This window comes from Spermophilus citellus (assembly GCF_964194105.1).
Source record: "Spermophilus citellus genome assembly, chromosome: 4".
NCBI lineage: Eukaryota > Metazoa > Chordata > Mammalia > Rodentia > Sciuridae > Spermophilus > Spermophilus citellus.
The window spans coordinates 115102179-115118730 of NC_138185.1; the positions used below are offsets into that span (position 1 = coordinate 115102179).

At 50.1% G+C, this 16552-nt stretch overlaps 1 protein-coding gene across 13 annotated transcripts in view; it reads left to right on the forward strand.

Moving 5' to 3' along the window:
- Positions 1-16552, forward strand: part of MEGF11 (multiple EGF like domains 11) — a gene marked incomplete at both ends in the record, with an annotated part of 203825 nt that overhangs the window by 136397 nt on the left and 50876 nt on the right. For all 13 annotated transcript variants that reach the window (XM_081289812.1, XM_081289818.1, XM_081289819.1 and 10 more), the window contains 2 exons: positions 6852-6988; positions 11653-11865. In XM_081289812.1, the coding sequence (XP_081145938.1) occupies positions 6852-6988; positions 11653-11865 (350 nt within the window). The remainder of the gene's footprint in view (positions 1-6851; positions 6989-11652; positions 11866-16552) is intronic.

Below are 16552 nucleotides of genomic sequence, written 5' to 3' on the forward strand. Positions count from 1 at the left end.
CCATTGCAGAAAAGGGGGATAGGATTTACAACCTTAGAGGTCTAAATTCAGGTCTCGTGTCCAACACTGACCCTGAGAGAAAGCCTCAGTTTCCCTGGTGTCTGCATCCCCTGTGCAGAGCTGATGTAACAACAGTAAACACTGCCCTGCACGGCTGCCATGGTTGGCAAGAGCCTCAGAGGAGACCATGCACGTCTGAAGTGCTTTGCAAGTGCTGAGGCATCTTTGGCTGCCTGCTTTACATTTCTGGATGCCAAAGGCTACCCACAAGCCCCTTTCAGCCAACCGGCTCTGCCCATCAGTTGCTTCCTTGTTCCCTGAGGCTCCAAAGCAGCTGCTAGATGACTGAGGCTGAATTTCCCAAGCTGTATCCTGCCTCTGTCCCCAGAAACATACCCCATTTTGGTGGGGGGCTCATTGGTACAGCTGGCTGCCCTCCCCTGGGTCCCGACGACAGGGCTGCTGAGCAGAAGCAGGATATTTCAGGAGGGTGTGAATGCAGAGGTCACAGGAGCAGCCAGGGTGAACAACTGCAGGCCCAGGGAGGCAGGCACAGCCTTGGCAGAATGTTTTAGAGAAGGAAAGGACCTTGGGGAGCATCTGGTCCAGCAGTATCCTAACTGAGCTACACACTGGAGTACATGAGGGGATGGGATTGGCTAAATACATATTCCCTGGCTCCACCTGAGCCTTCTGGGATCTCTGTCTTTAATAAGCTCCCAGATGATTCCGAGGAAGCCAGCCATGCTGCATTTGGAAATAATTGATCAAAACCATAGGATTTCTTTCTTTCTTCCACATAATGCTACAGTTTCTTAGGAAGAGAATGGAAGTCAGAGGGCTAATAATTAGGACTCTGGCTCCCACCCTATCCCCATTGCTCTGTCTTAATCTATTTTCTGTATTTGAGTTCTAGATAAGAGTTCACATAAAAACAGGGTGTCCTAGCCAGGCACTGTGGTGCACACCTGTAATCCCAGTGGCTCAGGAGGCTGAGATAGGAAGATCACAAGTTTGAGGCCAGCCTCAACAATTTAGTGAGGCTCTCTAAGAAATTAGTAAGACCCTGTCTCAAAATAAACAATTAAGAAAGGGCTAGGGATGCGGTAAAGCAATCCTGGGTTCAATCCCCTATACAAAAAGAAAAAAAGTGGGGGTGTCTTAGCTTTAAGAGGTTTCAACACCACTGGTCTGTACAAACCTTCCTCTCTTGGATGATGGAGTTAAGGGCAGGGAGGCTAGTGACATCAAGGCCATGTCCCTGATTATGAGAGAAATAGACCCAGAATCCAGGTCTCTGGACTCCTGAGGGCCAGCCCTGGCTGCCTGTGTTGGTCTTTTGGGGGGAAGACAAAGAGCTGATTCCCTCGCGTCCCTGTCCATTCCTTCTACGCTGAACAGTTCTCTGGAAAGGCCCTCTCAGAGATCTGCTGATGGGCAGGCTGGATCTTTATAGACCCAGGAGCGGGTGGGGAGGTGGGATGGGGAGGTGATGAAGGAGAATAAGCCATAGCAGACCTTGAGCCCATCCAGCCCTCTGGAGAGAGGCTGCTGCAGGCTGGCGGTGGCAGAGAGGGCGGGAAGCCACCAGGCAGAGGCATTTTTCCCCCCTCTCCCCAACACAGTGAGAGGTTTGTTCTTCCAGATGATGGGAAACTCTGTTGATAGAAATCTTTGGATTTGAGGACTTTATGTTTTTAATTTTATTGTAGACAATTGCATTTCTATTTTTGACATAGCATTTAACTTGCAGATTTGCATGCATTATTAATACCCCACTCGCATGCAGAGTCATAGTATAATGAGGCTGCAGCCCTGAGGCTCCTCCCAGGGAGAGTTAGGGCCAAGGAGAAGACACTGGGGAGAAGGGTCCCCTGTTATCATCTTCCATTGCCTCACTTTCCTGTTGACCCCCATATGGCTGCAGCCACAGATTTTCCCACTCAGAGACCATCTGGAATATGATTTCTTACTCCCATCATACAGCTGCTCCCAAAGGGATAGAAGCACTGTGCAGAACTGGAACTGCCTGGAACTTTGGCCTCCAGGCCACCAGCTCCTGACAATGTGACAGGATACCCCACTTGCCCAGCTGTCATGAGCCCTTCTTTGGAGGGGCCTTTACAAAAAACCTAGGAGTTATTCCCCCCCCCCCCGGCCTCTGAGATCTTACCAAACAGAGAAACTATGAGTAGTTTGGTTCGGGTGGGCACCAGAGGCAGGTGGGAAGGGAGGAAGGAATGTGATCAGACCCCCTTGGGAGTTCCCAGTCTGATGGTGGAGGTTAGATGGGGTGCGGGCATGCACCCCACATGCATGTCTGTGCAGATCTCCGGACACCCAAGTGAAGGAAACCACAGGCTGGAAGAGAAACAGGGCTAAGAACCTGGGAAGTGGGTTCAGTTATCACTGAGGGTCACAGAGAGGCTTCTGGAACTGAGGTTGCAGGATCATAAAGGATGCTTAGTTCTGGGAAGGATGGTTTGTGGCCGCCCATGGCCGGGCCTATGGTCGGGATCACAGCACCCACACCAACCACTGTTCACTGTCCACTGAGGGCTCCTGTGACATCCTAGGACAGCAGCCATCATTGGAAATGAGCAGAACTCTTGACTCTTCTCCTGTCCAGCAACACAGTCAAAGGTCTCACTACAGTTAGAGACATTCCTGACCAAGGCTGCCATAACAAAGTAGGTGGCTCAAACCACAGGAACTCATCTCCTAGGGGCTCTGGGGCTGGAATCTGAGGTCAAGGTGTCCACAGGGTTGGCATCTTCTGAGGCCTCACTCCTCAGCTTAGCAATGGCCTTCTTCTCCCTGTGTCTTCACATTACCTTCTCTCTGTGTGTCTGTCTCAATCTCCTCTTCTTGTAAGGACAGGAGTCACAGTGGATCAGGATGACCCATATGACCTCATTTTACCTTGGTCACCACTGTAAGGTGACCTCCAAATATAGCTATCCTCTGATGTACTGGGGGGTCAGACTTTAACTTTAGAATTTTGAGGATACACAATTCAGTCTATCGCAGCAGGAGAGAAACCCTCTCTTTCTGATACCTTCCTGTCTGCCCTCTCCCCTGGTGCTCCCCAAAAGGCTGCTCTTCTGACCAGCAGTTGATGAGGGATCACACAGTTTTCTTCCAGGTCCCAGGTTCTTCTGGGCTCCTGTCTCGAGCCACCTCATCAGCTGTCAGGTTGGTCCACTTAATATTCATTAAGATCAGACTCATTAAGGTGCTGTACCTAGTTTCTTCACATCTCCAATCTCAATCCTTACAGCCACTTGGGAGACCAGGGGTTACCACTCCCATTTTATTGATGAGAAAACTGAGGCTCAGAATGATCCCATGACTTGTCCTCACTCAACCATCTGGAAGAAGACAGAGCTGAGATTTGAGCCCAAGTCTGACTTTGCAAAGTCCAGTGTTCTCTCCACCCTACCAGGTAGCAAGACTCCAAGAAATAAAATTCTTTCAGGCCCCAGAAGCCCCAAGCCAGGGGGACCTAGAGATTCAGGGACTTCAGGTGCCTGGTGTTTGGGGATTCTGAGCAGGAGCTCAAAAGGAGCTCCTGACTTGACAAAAAAAAAAAAAAATCTGATTTTCCCCAGGAAAGGCTGGAAGGGACCTTCTCTGCACCAAGCTGTCCTACTGGTTCAGAAGCCCTGGCTGGCCCACCAGGGAAGAGGGATCGATGAGTGTGCGTGCGTGCGTGTGAATGCATGAGGCCACACTGCTTGAGGAAGAGGGTGTGGGAGACACAGCACCCCAAGTTGGCTTAAAACGCTTTTTCAGAATTAGGGTGTCCTTATGCAGTCCAGGACTGACTTGCACAAAAACCAAAAAGATTCCTTGTCACTCATGAGTGCCTCGAGTCTCTGGGGTACAGTGAGGAAAGCAGGGGTCTGCCACACCCAGTGCCCCACCCCCACCTCCAGGAGGAGGAGGTCCCCCCACTCCACCCACCCACCAGCCTTGCAGTCCCCACCACTGCTTCCATCTGCAGTCCCTCCTGCCGGAGCCGCAGTGGCCCATGTGTGGAGGGGAAGATCTGAGCTAAGTGACCTCCCACTTACTTCATTCCCACTCAATTGGATCATCTCAAAAGATGACCCTGGTCTGGCAGCCTTCTCCTGACTAAACTGGCTTTGTCAGGGTCGGCAGTTATTGGTGCTTAATAATTGTGTGTTGAACTAATTGATTAATTAATTGGAGAATCATCCTTGATCTCCATGAGAGAAATGATTATCTCTGGTGTATAAGAGGCTGAAAGTGTGGCAGGAGACAGCACTGGGCTCTCAATGTCCATCTGAAAAAGAACTACTAGATCTATCTAATTTAAATACCCTGAGGCTGATAGTGGAGGGGAGGGAGAAGGGGAAACCGGTCCCCTGCCCCAAATACAAATCCCTGAAGACAACCAGTTTTAAACCTTTTAGATGTTTCTTCTGGCATTTCCTTCCATTTTTCTACCTAACATGCTTTACTGCCATTTCTCTACTTTTCCATTTGAGATTTTAGCTGAATCTATTGACTTCCTGCCATAGAGTGAGATTTAGGTCCACCACGCACACAGATCGACACGAGCAACCCTCCTCCCAGCCTCCCGATGGAATTATATTACAATTTTGGGTTCAATCCTGTTTAACGTGTATGTTAATATGCCCACGTACATACTGTTAGTAATTTAGACCTACGACTCCTGGACAGAAGCTTAAAACGTCTCTCAATAACGTCAGGCATGGAGAGGGCAATCAGCATTTCGCTTTCGTTTTGATTTTGAAGTCTCCCTCTCAGAAGCCTGCGTGCTTCTACTGCAGGATGAACTCTTGCTTTCCGGGTCTGCTGCGTGGTTGTCATCTAGCACTTTCTCTCTCCACCACCCTGAACTCCTTTCACCTATTGGAACCCATTCCTTTCTTTTTCTTTGATAATTCTTCTTTTAGGTTGAAAAAGAAAAAAAAAATCCTCTAGCACCTATCCAAGAAATATCCATGGAAGGTTAATTTTTTGAGGTTGTTAAAAATCTGAAAATTTGTTTACTGAATCCTCCACCTGGGTGTTAGTTTAGCTGGATGTAGAATTCTAGGATGGAAATTAAATTGTGCCCCCCACCACCTCTCTCTCTTTCTTTCTCTCGCTCTCTCTTTGGTCCTGAGGATTGAACCCAGTGGCACTCTGCCACTAATCTATGTCCCCAGCCTTTTTTATTTATTTTATATTTATTTTTTAGTTTTCAGCGGACACAACATCTTTGTTTGTATGTGGTTTTGAGGATCGAACCCAGGCCACACGCATGCCAGGCGAGCGCGCTACCGCTTGAGCCACATCCCCAGCCCCAGCCTTTTTTATTTTTGAGATAGGTTCTCACTAACTTGTTGAGGCTGGCCTCCAACTTCTGATCCTCCTGCTTCAGCCTTCCAAGTTCCTGGGATAATAGGCATATGCCACCATGCCCAGGTTTTCCTCTCCATATTTTTAAGGCATTCCCTGTTGTTTTCTGGTTTCTGGTTTAAAAGTCTAATAATTTACTTCTTGATTTTTGTATGTGACTGCTTTCCTCTTTCTAAAAAGTTTTAGAGTCATTTCTTTACCCATAAAGATATAAAAACTCACAATGATATGCCTTGATAGGGTCTTGTCTCCCTCTTTCCTTCCTTCTTTTCTCCCTTCCTTTCTTTCTATTATGTTTTCTCTACTATTTTCAGCCCTCTCTCTTTCTCTTTCTCTCATTCCATTTTGTAGATTTCTTCAACCTCTCTTGTAGGGCTGGGGTGGAGCTCAGGGGTAGAGCACTGTCTAGCTTGCATGAATTCCTGGGTTTGATCCCAGCACTGCAAAAACAAACAAGCAAATAATCTCCAGCTTTCCTATTCCAATTTTCAAATTTGTGCCATTTTCTTTTTTTATTCTCAAGAACTCTTTACTCTGGCTGTCCCCTTTAGTAGCGCTCTTCTTCTTTCATGAATACTTTCTAATAGCTAACTACCTGAGGATATTCACTTTAATTATGAGAGAGGGTTTCTCCGTAAGTTTTCTTTGCTCCTGGCGTTCCTGATTCCGCTGTGTTCCTTTTGTCTATTTATTTCAGTCTTCATCTTTCATATGAGAACCTACTTCACATATCATGTGATCTTTGACCTTGGGATCATGCTTTACAGTGAACCTCAGAAAAGTCAACTAAAGGCAAAGGGAGATGCTAGGTTGACCGCTGGGACCCTCAGACATCTGTGGGTTGTTTCTCCTGAGCTCATCAGTGTCTCCCAAAAGGGATCCTCAGCCTCCTGCCACAGGAAGTGTAGTTTGGCAATCGTCCTTCTGGGAGTGAGGGCAAGCCAGCAGGGGGTCTGATGATTCTGCAGTTAGAACTACACCCCACCCTCAGTTTCCCTTGGGTCCCTGCGCCCAAAGCCTGTGTGTTCAACCTCTCTGAAAGGCTTGGGAAATCACCTGGTTATTGGAGGTAGGGACAAAGATCAAGGGTCTTGTCCCTTCTTTTATAAACTTTCTAACAGTCCTGTTCACCCTGCCTGTGCCTTGGTCTTTCATGGATGCTGGGCTTCTGGACAGAAATCAAGTCTCCTTTTTTCTGTATGGCTGGTGTCTAACACAGCACCTGGTATACAACACACATGCCATAAATGTGTGTTAAATAGTTAGATGGCCATGCAGGCCTCGGTGTCTCCATCTGTAAGAGGAGGGCTTTGGAGACATAGTGTCCAGATCTCTTTGTTTCTACTGGAAAGATGGGGCAGTCTCTGAGGCCCAGCAGATGTGCCATTCCTAGGAGAGTGTGGCTGAGCATGACCTCTCTGGAGCGCCACCATGTGTGTCTTCCGACTCTGTTTCAGGGAGTGGTGTGTGCCCAGCCCTGCCCACCAGGGACATTTGGCCAGAACTGCAGCCAGGACTGCCCTTGCCACCACGGAGGGCAGTGTGACCATGTGACTGGACAGTGCCACTGCACCGCTGGATACATGGGTGACAGGTAAGGTGTCGACTCTTGCCTATTCACAGCAGCCTTGCAGGGAATGGCTGAGGTTTACCAACCCCGCGTCGCTCTGTCTGCCCGACTTCCAGTTCTTTCCTCAGCAAACATTCTGGGTGCTCCTGCCAAAGGGATTCATCCACTCAACCTTCCTCCTCAGCAGGGTGCAACCCCTCCCCAGCCCAGTGTCCCTGAATTTGCTCTGGTGTGCCTGGGGGAAGGAGGGGAGCACTGCTACCCACTGTCTGCACTAACAGAGGGAGACGATGGCACAGCCAGTTCAGAGAAGCTGAGTGCAAATTCAGTTCCCATCATTTGCATGGTTTCTTCTAGAAGTGGACTTTTACTCCTAAATTTGAGTCCCCCTCCAAAGATACTGACATCAGTTTGCATCCTCTGAAGGCCCATGGCCTCAAAAGCAGACTGAACCAGGGCCCCAGTGTCCTCAAATGAGACCAGCCTGGCACAGTGGATGATCCACAAAACTGAGGAACTGCTGCGTGTCCACACTGGCCACCTTGGAGGAAAGAGGCCACGCTGATAGCACAGGGGCAGAGGAAGAGAAGCAGCAAGTGGAGTATGTGGTGGGGAGTGGGCTTGGAGCTGGAGGAGGGCATTTGCTCAGGGGACCCAGGCCAGGCCTCCTGCCCCTCACTTTGCACAATCTGGGTCTCTCCCAGCGAGAGGGCCAGTGACGAGGAGGCTCCCACCCCCTTGCCCAGCTCCACAGATCCGTGTTTCACTTCCGGCCCTGGGTTTTGTTGCTCTGACCAGACAAAGCAAAGCCAGAAGAACATTTGTTCACCATCCCTCTGCCCCTTCCCTGGGTGACGTCCAGAAGCGGGATCAAAACAGAGTCAACCAATGCGTCCATCAGGGCCTAATGGATGAAATGGAGGCTCAGCTCTCACTGGAATCGGCCCCAGTCCTCAGTGATGCCCAGAGGAGAGACCATCCATTAACTGTGGTCCTCTGTGGCTCAGTCTGAAGCCTTTAAGCCCCATCTGACTCTGCCAACCGTTGATCATCTACACGACTTCCCGGCACAGAGTGTGGGCTTGGCATCTGGGGACCCAGGACGAGAGCACCTTCTACCTTAAGTAAGGAAATGCTAAGGATGAGCCGCTGGAGACAGGAACCAGGAAGACCCCAAATCAGAGCAGGACCCCTTAGCTTCAATCCACTTCCACATGAGAAAGAATGTAGCCTTTTTGTCATTGGAGACAAGCAGGCCCAGGGTTCCAGTCAACCAGACCCTACCCCTGAAGACCCCACCTCATCAGCTCGCAGTGTCCACTGCCAAGATGGACTGAGTGGAGAGTCCAGAATCTCTTCTTGGAACCTGGCCCATGACCCATGGGCGGGCAGAAACCCCCAAAGCCAAGGACCCCTTCAGCAATTTTTGCCAATCAACCACAGGACAGTTCAGAGGGCCACGTAGCATTTGGGTTTCCCAACTAAATAGGCTGCCTGGTGTTTAATATTTTGTAAATTGCCTCCATTTATTTTGTAGGTGACAGCCGCATTAACCCACCCCAAATCATCACGAGCATATTAACGCTGAGCGGGTGTAATAACGCGGGCCTCCCCGGATAGGCTGAATCCAGTGCAAATTAAACACAAGACGTAACGAGGGCTTTGCAGCTCATTTTGTAATTTAATTGAGCAATGTATCTGGTTGTTAATGGCGGGATTGGACACATTAGATTGATATGTTGCAAAGGAAGGATGTTTAAGTAGAAAACTAATTCCTGCTGTGATTACCCTTCTGTTCCACAGGCCCCGTTATTAGCATGCTTTGTGTAAAATTCATTAGCCATCGTTGCTTGATCTCTAAATAAATAAGTTGTTTAAATTGTGAGGAAGAAAAAATAGAGGCTGATTATGTAAATGGATTAGGTTGCCATTACTTCATTTCTAGATTCTTTTCTGTGGGGCTGTGGAATCAGTCACCCCAAAATGTATGGTCAGGAGCTCCTTCAGAGGAGCTTCCTGTCCGGGCTCTGTCCAGTCCCGCTGGGCAGAGGACAGGAGTGTTCCAATGAAGGGGAACAGGTGTCTCCTGGTGTGAGTTTTCTCTCCTGACATTTGAGCCATCTGAGGTAAGCAAAGCTCAGTGACTTCTGGAGAGATCCATCCTGAGGTTGAGCCGGGACCTGCCAGTCAGGTAGATGGTGCTTCTGCGGGTCTCTAACTGTCCCGGTCATCCTTCTGCCTCATCCTCCTTCCTGCCTTCCCTCCTCCACTCCTTCTCTAGACATCTCCCTCCCTCCCTCTTTCCCTTTCTTCTCTTTCTTTTCTGCCCTCTTTCTCTTCCTGGGGCCTCAGATTGGTTGACATGCAGCAGGATATGCAGGAAGATGACCGAGTGTCATCTTGGCCACTCACAGGCTACGTGAGCTTGGAGCAGTCACCACCTCCAAGATTATCAGTGGCGTCAGGGGTTGGGGACGGGGTTCAGCCTGTGCGGCTGGAAGCCCCTTTCTCTCTGGCGTTTGGGGCTGTTGCCATCTTCACCCCTGCTGCCTGTCCTTCCTGGGAGGGGAGTGCTCAAGGCCAGATGCCAGTTACTCTCCCTGTCCCTGTCACTGTGGAAACAGAGCAGCAATGACAGAAGACACTGGGACACACTGGCTGCTCTTGTCCCCAGGCACCCCCGACCTTCCCAGATCTCCTGGGGTGTGGCCACTCACCCTCATGTTGGGCCACTGAACTCTCAGGGACATGGGCTCGCCCTGCCCTGCCTGTGGTAGTTTCACCCATGACCCTCAAGGATAAAATAAAGAAGATTGGGCCATATTTTAAAAAATATTTTTTAAAGTATTTTATTGCTTTTCCCCCTGATTACTGCAGAAGACATACAGAACACCCGAGAAATGGGAAAACATGATCATTTAAACACATAATTCCTCAAGTTCTCCCCACTGTGAACATGAGAATTCTTCCCTTTGGGTTTTTTCATGTCAGGATCCAAAATCAGAACACCAGATGGGCTCTGTTTTAAGAAACAGTATTAACGGGAGCAATAATAATGACTAACATGTCGTAATGAGCACTGAGCACGGGCCAGGCACCTCTCTAAACATCACACACATTATCTCATTTAATCCCCAAACAAGCTGACGAGGTTTCATTAGTGTCCCATTTTATGACGAGGACATGTGTGTCCTTTGGGTCGGCTATCCACTGTCCACACCACTGCAGCAGCACTGGGGAACCGAGAATCTAAACCCCAGAGGCCAGAGGTCATTTCCCTTTGTCATAGGGATGCAGGAGTCACCCCCAGGTTTACCCTTACCTTGCCAGGGTCTAGCTGCTAGGACAATGAATTTGCCTGCCCTGGGAACTAGTCTTGGGCAGTAGCAAGAGGCACATTCAGTCAGCAGAGGGGTCACATCCATCCATACCTGGTGGTTGTGAGTCATGTGAAGAATAATTGTTATTATGCTGGGCACTCTAAGCACCAGCCGGAGCACACACAGGACACAAAAAGGCCCAGTCCTCCTCATTGGGGTGGGAATGGGGGCTCACAGGTGACAGAGAGACCCAGTCCTGGCCCCAGCCTTGAAGAGATGTCCAGTCCCAGGAAAAGGAAATGGCCCATGTCTGATGAAGGAGGTGCCTCTTCTCCTCAGGGGAAGACCCACCTAGGGAAGGAGAATCATTGTTCAACAGAGAAGAGAGACTTTAAGTCTGTCCCAACTGAACACAGAGAAACGAAATTACCCCATTTCATCAAACCTAAGATGCCACTGATTGTAAGATGCGTCATTATTTTATACACTGCTAAGAATGAAAAATACTTATAATTAAACTATGTCACGCCATCAGTTATACGACTTATCTGATTTCAGACATGTTAAGATATATATTTTAAACATAAGGTTTATTGTTAATTGGTACTGAGTTTCAGCTTGTGGAGATGAAGAGTTCTGGAGATGAATGGTGGTAATAGTTTCATGACAGTATGAATGTATTTAAAGCCACTGAGTGGCTTTAGTGGTTAGATGATAAGTTTTATACTAAACATCATCTTAGTCCCTTCATGCTGCTATGACAAAATACCTGAGATTGGGTAATTTATAAACATGGTTTTCCAGTTCTCACAATTTGGGGGCCCAGATGGCCAAGATCAAAGTGCTGGTGAAGGCCTGGTCTCTGTTTCTAAGATGACACCTTGGACGCTGTGTCCTCAGGTGTTACAAGGGATGGAAGGACAAAGAAAGGGACCTAGCTAGTTCCCTCCAGCCCTTTTATGGGCACATGAATCCATTCAGGAGGGCAGAAGCCTCGTGACCTAATATCTCAAAGGCAGCACCTTTTAACACTGTTGCACTGGGGACTAAGTTCCATCCTGAATTCTGGAGGAGATACAAACATTTAAACCACAACATATATAGTTCACCACCAGTAGAAAAAACATCAGGTTTGGCCTCAGTGAAACATAATTGTCATTGTTGGGGTGCATAAACTCATTGCTGGGGTGCCAAGGAGACCGGGCCTGAGGCAGGGAGCTGACCGGGTGAACTAAACCATGGAGTGCTTCCTGGAGGAGGAGAAAGGAGGGAGGCCATCAGCTGGGGAGGCAGGGAAGGGAACATTCTGGAAGGATCTGGAAGAGCAGGTGAGGAAGCCCAGCCACAGCCCACTCTGCTACTCCACAGGTGCCAAGAGGAGTGCCCCTTCGGGACCTTCGGCTTCCAGTGCTCGCAGCGCTGTGACTGCCACAACGGGGGCCAGTGTTCGCCCAGCACAGGAGCCTGCGAGTGTGAACCCGGCTACAAGGGCCCGCGCTGCCAGGAGCGACTGTGCCCCGAGGGTCTGCACGGCCCAGGCTGCCTTTTGCCCTGCCCCTGTGACCCGGAGAACACCATCAGGTGGGTCTGGGCCGGGGCAGGGGGCTCTGGTGGAAAGGGTGGGTGGGAGCTGGGAGACCTCAGCCATCAGCTCTGTAACTGCCTTGATAACCAGGGGGGAAGCCAGGGCCACGTGACCAGAGTCAGGACCAGAACCCACTCGCTTCTGTCTTCCACAAACAGCTGCCTGCACCTCAGACGGGGGCTCTCGGAGACCCCACACACCGCAGCAGGGAGAGGACGTGGTGACCACAGGGCCTTGAGCCACAGAGAGCCGATACCAGAAGGGACCTTAACAATCCGTATGACCCATCTGGGGCCCAGGGAGCGTTGTCCCAGGAGGTCCTGGCAAGGTAGAGGAACAGGAGGGACAGAAGCCAGCCCTTCATCAGGGCCTCAGCGTGGGGCCTGCTCTTCCCTGCTTCTCGGTCCTTTGTAGCTTGGGGCACCTGAGCAGAAGCTGGCCCCTGCTGCCAAAGGAGCCCGAACCTGGCAAGTAGAGAAACCAGGCTGCCCCAGGCTGCCCCCTGAAGGCTCCTCCCTCCCTCACCATGTCCCAGCCCGAGTCACCTCTGCTGATCAGCGAGACCCAGCCCTTTGTTCTGGCTGCCTCTCACCTGGTGGGAGCAGATGCGGGGAGCACCCTTCTCCCTCCGCCTGTGGACAGCCCCCGGGGCCCTGGCTGCTCTGGGCAGTGGTGCTACTGCTGTTTGGGGAGCAGAGTACACTCAGTTTGCAGCCCTGGTGCCAGGACAGCTGGACTCAGCCTCTGCCCTTCTTCATTGCCAGCTTGGTTTTTCACAGGTCACCTAGGAGTCTCTGGTCACTGCAAGCAGAGGCCCCTCAGCGTGTGTCATGGCTTAGATGAAAATGGTCCTCAGGGCTCAGCGGAGGTGGTTCTAAGCAAGGGTGGCAATTGGGAAGGAGACTGTCCAGAGAGGTGCTGGAGCCAGAAACCCGCCTGTATGTGACCTGGGATTCATTCGCTCATTCATTCATTCAACAAACACTGAGTGCTCTAGGGCTGGGCCATGAGGCGGCCCTCAGGAACAGGTGTGAGTGCTCACTCACCCTGAGTACATTTCACCATTTTTCTTCAAATACAAGACAACACCAGAGGCACAGCTCTATATTATATCCTGCTGAGAAAGGAAAATTCTGTTCACCTAACCACACCTACCATTAGTTAGAGACTGCTACCCTGGTCTGGGAAGGCTTCCTAGAGGAGGTGGCAATTGGGCTGGGTCTGCAGAGCAGGCGTTCAACACAGGGCCCCATGTGGCTGGTCAGGGAATGGACAGCTGCCTCTGTTCCAATTGTCAGAACAACACGGGGACACCCACCCCCACTGGGAAGACAAGGAAGGCTCCAAGGCTTCCGAAAGGCTTCTGCTGAGTTCCAGTGCAGGGGGAGTCTCTGCCACAGAGATCCAGCCAAGCCCCAAATTAAAGAGCTATTGTTTTCCTCCCGTGCCTGAGCAACCGTGCCCTGCATAATTTATCTCTCCTCTGAAGGAGTGCTCCATGCATTATTAATCTGGAAGGACTCCCTCTTCTCTGTCGCTAATCTCAGCCCATCCAATATTAATGATTATTTGCTTTACTGTCTTTAACGCATGTCATGTTTCAGGGACTGGGAGGCAGTAGCGATTCCTGGGAGTGGGGGCTCCGAGCTGCCTTCCAGGCCACCCCAGGCGTGCTCCTCAGAATTCATGTTCTCACTGAAGGGGAGCTTTGTCACAGCCTGGGCCCTGAGGGCACAAGTGGCCTGGCTTGTCCATTTCTGTGGCTGCTATGTCAGTATTGCACAGCGCCTGGCACAGAGTTGGTCTTAAGTGAAAAAGCGTCACTGCGTTCATGTTGAACAGCTCGTCTCTCCAGGTGTTCTGCACGGGACCTGATGTCTGCCTAATTTTGCTCTTTAACATTTCACCCCTTTCTCCTAGCACACTGCCCCAGTGGCTGGGCCCCCAAACGTTATTTGGTTCTGTCTAGCTCAGGCTTTCTCAATCCTGTCACTGTTCACATTTTGGGCTGGATGGTTCTTGGTTGCGCATGGCTGTCCTGTGCATTGTGAAGTGTTTGGCAGGATCCCTGGACTCTACCCAGAGAATAACAGTGGTGTCCCCTTCCCATGCCCAAGTTGTGACCATCAGAAATGCTTCCAGTCATTGCCAACTCCCCAGGTCAGGTGGAAAGTGAGACCGTCTGAGGTTGACAGCCTCTGCTCTAGCTGCGCTTGACTTTGATCTCATGGACACAGAGAAGAGCTCTTCCCCTCTGAGTGGACACAGGTCAGCCCCTCTCTCCCCATGAGCCTTTGACCCATTACAGAGTCTTCTCTTGGGATTCAAGAAAAGCAAAGGAGCGACTCTCTGACTCCCAATCTCAAAGCAGTTAAGTCGCGCTACGGGGTGGGTGTTGGACCTGAGGTCCTGGCCTCAGACCGACCTCTGTCTATGCAAATGTCCGCCTCTTCTCCCCTCTATGCCTGTTTCCCGCCTGTCCATCACTTTCCATCAGCCTAGTGGGGGAAACCTCTCTAGTGGTATTTGAAAGTGAAATTGCCACCCAACTCCCCAAGAGATGAAGGTGAGATCCCTGGAAGCCACATCTCATTTCCCCCCAACTTCTGCACAACTTACCACAAAGCCCCCTGCTCCCTAATGGCTTGTAGGTCTTAAGACAAAGTACTCCCGAGGCCAGCCAAGCACAGTCCGGCCCACCCAGCCCAACCTCTCTGTGCTCCTGCCCCCCACCCAGGCTGCTTCCCAGGGTCATGTCACACCCTGGGAAGGAAGAAGTGGCCGGGAGCTTCCCCACTCCATCAACTCTGTAGCACAAAGAAACCACCCTCCTTCATAAAGGAGTAACCTTGAGGAAGAACACCCTGAGCATCAGGCCTCTAAGTGTCCCCTCCACAATTGGATTGTCATAGACCAATGCCAGAAGCCACAATCATGTATTACCTCTGAAAGATTTGATTTAGCCAACAGATGAGGCCTTGATGGAAATCTCAGCGCAGCCAAGAGGAAGGCAGAAAAATCCACTCTGAGAAGATTCCCGCGTTGTCCATCTTTCAGTTCCCATTAGCCTGTGATTAATCTCTTTCTGGGGAAAACAGGAGAAAAGCAGGGGAAACCAGAGAGACTGGAGCCAGCCTGCACACAGTGATAGTGGGTCTCGCCTGAGCCTCCTCAGGGGCCTGGGACTCAAGGTGGGAGGAAGAGAAGCTTGAGAGCAGGGAACGTGCAAGTCCCTCTCCAGAGGGACAAAGGCGTGAGCACAGTGACCACGGTCCCCAGCTGTCCATTCCCCATGCTCTTTTCAAAAGGACTTTCGGAGTTTTATAAGACAAATAATGAAATTAAGAACCCAGATATTTCATTTTTGGAAATAGTATCCTAGAGATGTGAAGAGCAGAAAGAAAAGGATGATTTCAGATCTGGTCTTGGGCCTTCTGTTTCCCAGAGTGGAGAGTAAAATTAGCATCTGGACAGCCTCCAAGCAGCCAAAGATGGCGGCAGAGATCAAAGGTGGAAAGGCAAGCTCTGCGCAGTCCGTGTGGTTTGCACCGTGAGCAGGTGTGTTTTTCGGGGGGCGCACCCTGGCCACAGTGAGAGCCTGAAGTGGAATTCCAGCCCAATGCTTCTGGAGGCAGAGAGAGCAGAAGAATCTTCTGAGGAGAAGAGCAGAAAAGTGCCTGAGACCCTTTTTAGAATCTCCAGGACTGGGGAGGGCCAGTGGCTGCAGCCAGGACTTACCGGGTCATTCCTGTGTCCAAGCGTGTCAGCCCTCATGACCGTGACTGAGCCGGTCCCCCTACCCTAAGCCTCAATCCCAGAGAGGCCCCTGGAAAGTTGAAACCTAGAAAGACTCTGCCTAAGGGCTTTGAGAGGAGAGGGCTGAGGGTCAGGGACACCAAGTGGGTTCTGCCCATGGCATCTGTGCCCATCAATATTCGGAGGGGGACGGGGTGTTGATTCTAGAATGTGAAGGTCAGAAAGTTTCAAGAACTCATCCCTTACACCCATGCTTCTTTGTTACATATTTACAATTTTTAATTGTTTTGCGTCTGTTTATAAATTTGATAAGACACTCAGTTTCGGAAAGTTAGAGAATACATAGACATTTAAAGAAAAAACTTAAGAGTCACTCATAATTTCTAAACCCAGAGGTCAGCACGAAATTTCGTTGTAGATTGTTCATTCTTCATCCCTGTCTGTGTCTATCTCACTTTTTCATATTTCAGATCATGACTTTGTACGGAATTTATTTATTTCACTAACATGTGTTGGGCAGCTTTTTGTCACTGTGACAAGAACCCAAGAGAAACAACTTAGAAGAGGAAAGATTTGTTTTTGGCTCATGGTTTCAGAGGCGTCAGTCCATGGTCTGCTGGCTCCATGGCCTTGGGCCTGGATCGAGGCAGAGCATCATGGCAGAAAAGCATGGCGAAGGGAAGTTCCTCAGAGAGAGAGAAGATGAGCGAGAAGAGAGAAAGGAAGAGACCACACACAAGAAATGTCCTTCTAGGGCACACCCCAGGGACCTACTTCCTCCAACTAGGTCTCACCTCACAGTTTCCACCACTTCCCAATAATCCATTAAAATTACAAATGAACCCATCAAATATTTTAATCCCCTGGTGGGGTGACAGTCCTCATGATCCAATCATTTTCCAAAAGCCCCTCCTGTGAAGGCTGCTG